This window comes from Trichechus manatus, unplaced genomic scaffold (genome assembly GCF_000243295.1).
Source record: "Trichechus manatus latirostris isolate Lorelei unplaced genomic scaffold, TriManLat1.0 scaffold00087, whole genome shotgun sequence".
NCBI classification, from domain to species: domain Eukaryota; kingdom Metazoa; phylum Chordata; class Mammalia; order Sirenia; family Trichechidae; genus Trichechus; species Trichechus manatus.
The window spans coordinates 1,529,927-1,533,253 of record NW_004444023.1 but is presented as its reverse complement, the minus strand read 5'-3'; the positions used below and the strand labels follow the sequence as shown (position 1 = coordinate 1,533,253).

Here is a 3,327-nt window from a genome sequence, read left to right as displayed (position 1 = left end):
AGCGCCCACGCTCGCAGCCCAGGCCGCTGGGGCCTGCCGCCGTTGGCGCTCCACCGCTGAGATCGACGCTGCCGATGGGCGCCGCGGCCGTCTCCGAGCCCCCGCTGCCCGCGGCCCAGGTCCCGGCCCATCCCCGTCAGCTCCTCAGCGCCGTCTGCTCTATGGCTGTGCGGGCAGCGATTCGGAGTGCTCGGCTGGACGCCTGGGGCCCCTTGGACGCCGGGGTCCCTCGGGCGGCGGCGGCTACGGGGAGAGCGAATCCAGCGCCAGCGAGGGGGAGTCACCTGCCTTTAGCTCCGCATCCAGCGACTCAGACGGCAGCGGGGGCCTCGTGTGGCCGCAGCAGCTGGTGGCGGCCACCGCAGCCTCCGGGCCAGGGGGTGGTGCAGGTGGAGGGGCGCCTGCAGGCCCCGCCAAGGTCTTTGTAAAGATCAAGGCCTCCCACGCGCTCAAGAAAAAGATCCTGCGTTTCCGTTCAGGTTCTCTCAAGGTCATGACTACAGTGTGAGTTTAGGGGTTCGATTCGGCTCTCCATTTATGGCCTCTGCGCCTCCATACTCCCACTCACTAACCCTTCCACACCTCCCTTCCAAAGACCACAGTTTTCTTTGCTTCCAAAGACCCTCCCTCCCCCGCCACCACAGGGAGGAATGGGGGAGGGGCCTTGTTTGACCCAGTTCAACTTCTGGCTCTGGAGCCCTTAGGCAAGAAAGTTCCCCTTGTCTGGGCCTCACTTTCCTCAGCTGTACAATGGGTGCCCGTGTATGAGGAAGGGATAATTCAGTTTGAATTTCCCTATTTTAGTTTAGACACTTAGTCTGTTTCTTTGTCTTCATTTCTCTTGTTGAATCCCTTCATTCTTCTTTCTAAGCCTCCTTTCTATGTCTCCCTCTCATTCACAAAGTGCCCCCCTCCGTGTCCCTTGGCACCCTGGTCAGAGACTATGTCTGTCCCAGGTGGTGCCTGCAGAGTGCCCTGGGAAGGGAAGGAGCGCTGACTTTGGGGTTTTGAGGGTCAAGTAGGAGTTGGCAACACCTGGAAAGACTCTTTCACCTCTATCCCTGGACAATTATGGGGATTGGGAGGTGGAAAAGAGGAAGTAGGGTGGTATCTATCTTGTTCCTCCCGCACCTCACGACAGGGAGTCGGGGGAGCTCAGGATGACCCTCAGCTGTTCCAATCCAGTATTTTTCTTTTTAAAAATTACTGTATTTATTATGACGATGGTGACTCCCCGGTGCACAGGGGGGCCAGATTCTGTGTGTTTCTCTAGCCTCTTTGTAAATAAATGCACAGTGTAACGTGTGGTGGACTCTTGTTCTCTGCCAGAATGGGAGACATGCCTTTCCTTTGGACTAACATTGATTAACTAACGCTTAACACAGAGTAACTACTGTGTGGTTTAGACATGGTAGTGCCCAGAACCAGATGACAGATCCTGGGGTAGATCTCAACAGCGTCTTCCTACCGTACACTATTCTACTTCAGTGAATCTGCCTTTCATTGAGTTAAATTTTCGTCGTAAATATGGTTTCAATGGAGGTAAAGGGGCAACCTGCAAATCCCCTTACTTAACCGCAGTGCCTTTCCAAGAAGTCATAACAAATTTGATGCAAGTGCACCCTTGCATTTTTTCTTTGTTTGCATACATCTATGAATCTAAATAACTATAAATACATATAACTATATATGTAATATAACTGTACGTCTATAGTTATATATATGTCTAGATACATACATAAACACCAAAAAACCTGTTGCTGTAGAGTTGATTCTGACTCATAGTGACGCTAGAGGACAGAGCAGATCTGCCCCCATAGAGTTTCCAAAGAGCAGCTGGTAGATTCGAACTGACAGCCTTTGGATTAGCAGCCAAGCTCTTAACCACTGCGCCACCAGGGCTCCATGTATTTGCATAAATTGGACTATATGTGTTGTTTATCGTTCCTGTTTTGGGGGTGAAATCTCTGCCTGGAGGTTTATTTCTGGGAAAGTTTAATTAAGGATTGAATTTCTTTGATGGTTATAGCACTACTTAGCTCTTTTTTTAAAAACATTTTACTGTGTTTTAGGTGAAAGTTTACACAGCAAGTTAGTTTGCCATTCAATAATTCATACACAAATTGTTCCATGACGTTGGTTGCTATTCCCCACTGCTGCCCCCACCCCCCCCCCCCACCCCCCTGGCAAGGTGTCAGCACTCTTCCCATTTCCATCCCTCCAGTTTCCCTGCCCCTCACTGCCTTCTCATTTTTGCTTTTGGGCGAATGTTGCCCGTTTGGCCTCATATAATTGATTGTAGTAAGGAGCACATTCCTCACGGGTGTTATTGTTTAATTTTATAGGCCAGTCTATTACTTGGTTGAAAGGTGATCGCTGGGAGTAGCTTCAGTTCCATGTTAAAAGGATGTTTTAGGGTGATAGTCTCGGAGGTTCCTCCAGGGTCCATCAGTCCAGTAAGCCTGATCTTTTCTTACGAATTTGAGTTCTGTTTTACATTTTTGTCCCATTCTAACCAGGACTTTCTGTTGTGTCCCCTTGTCAGAGTGATCGGTAGTGGTAGCTGGCACCATCTAGTTCTTCTGGTCTCAGGCTAGAGGAGGCTGTGGTTCATGTGGACCGTCAGTCCTGTGGACTAATTGTTTCCTTGAGTCTTTGGTTTCCTTCACTCTCCTTTGCCCAGACAGGAGAAGACCAATAGTTGTATCTTAGATGGCTGCTTGCAAGCTTTTAAGACACCAAATTCTACTCACCAAACTAGGCTGTAGAACATTATCTTCATAAACTATGTTATGCCATTTGACCTAGACGGTCCCAGAGACTATGGTCCTGAGCCTTCAAACCCACTAACTCAGTACCACAAGGTGTTTGTATATGTCTAGGAAGTTTCCATAACTGTGCCCCTTATGTGCTCTATTACATATATGAATACATATGCAGCTTATACAAATATGTGTATACAAATGCCCACAACTATACTTATATATGCACACCCATGTACTCCCATATGCTCTCCCACACCTATAATAGCATGCATATCTATCTATGTAACCACTCATATTTTTTGCTTGTTATTACTGCTGCAAGATTGTATGTTACAGCATTTACCATAGTTGTCCTTTAATCCTTTAATTCTTGTTTACCTCTCAGTGTCTTCGTTTACCTTGGTCACTGTGTTAACTTCCGCCATATTGTGTATTGCCTTTCCCTTCACCAGAATTGGAGCCCTGGTGGAGCAAGTCGGCAATTCGAATCCACCAGCCACTCCTTGGAAACCCTATGGGGTAGTTCTGCTCTGTCCTATGGGGTCACTATGAGTCAGAGTCG

At 48.4% G+C, this 3,327-nt stretch overlaps 1 protein-coding gene across 1 annotated transcript in view; it reads left to right on the top strand.

The window, feature by feature from the left end:
* The window catches only part of DACT3 (dishevelled binding antagonist of beta catenin 3), a 9,277-nt gene extending 8,769 nt beyond the window's left edge, over nucleotides 1-508 (top strand). The window contains exon 5 of the mRNA XM_004381796.1: nucleotides 3-508. Coding sequence (XP_004381853.1) covers nucleotides 3-508 — 506 coding nt within the window. The remainder of the gene's footprint in view (nucleotides 1-2) is intronic.
* Nucleotides 509-3,327: the final 2,819 nt, after the last annotated feature.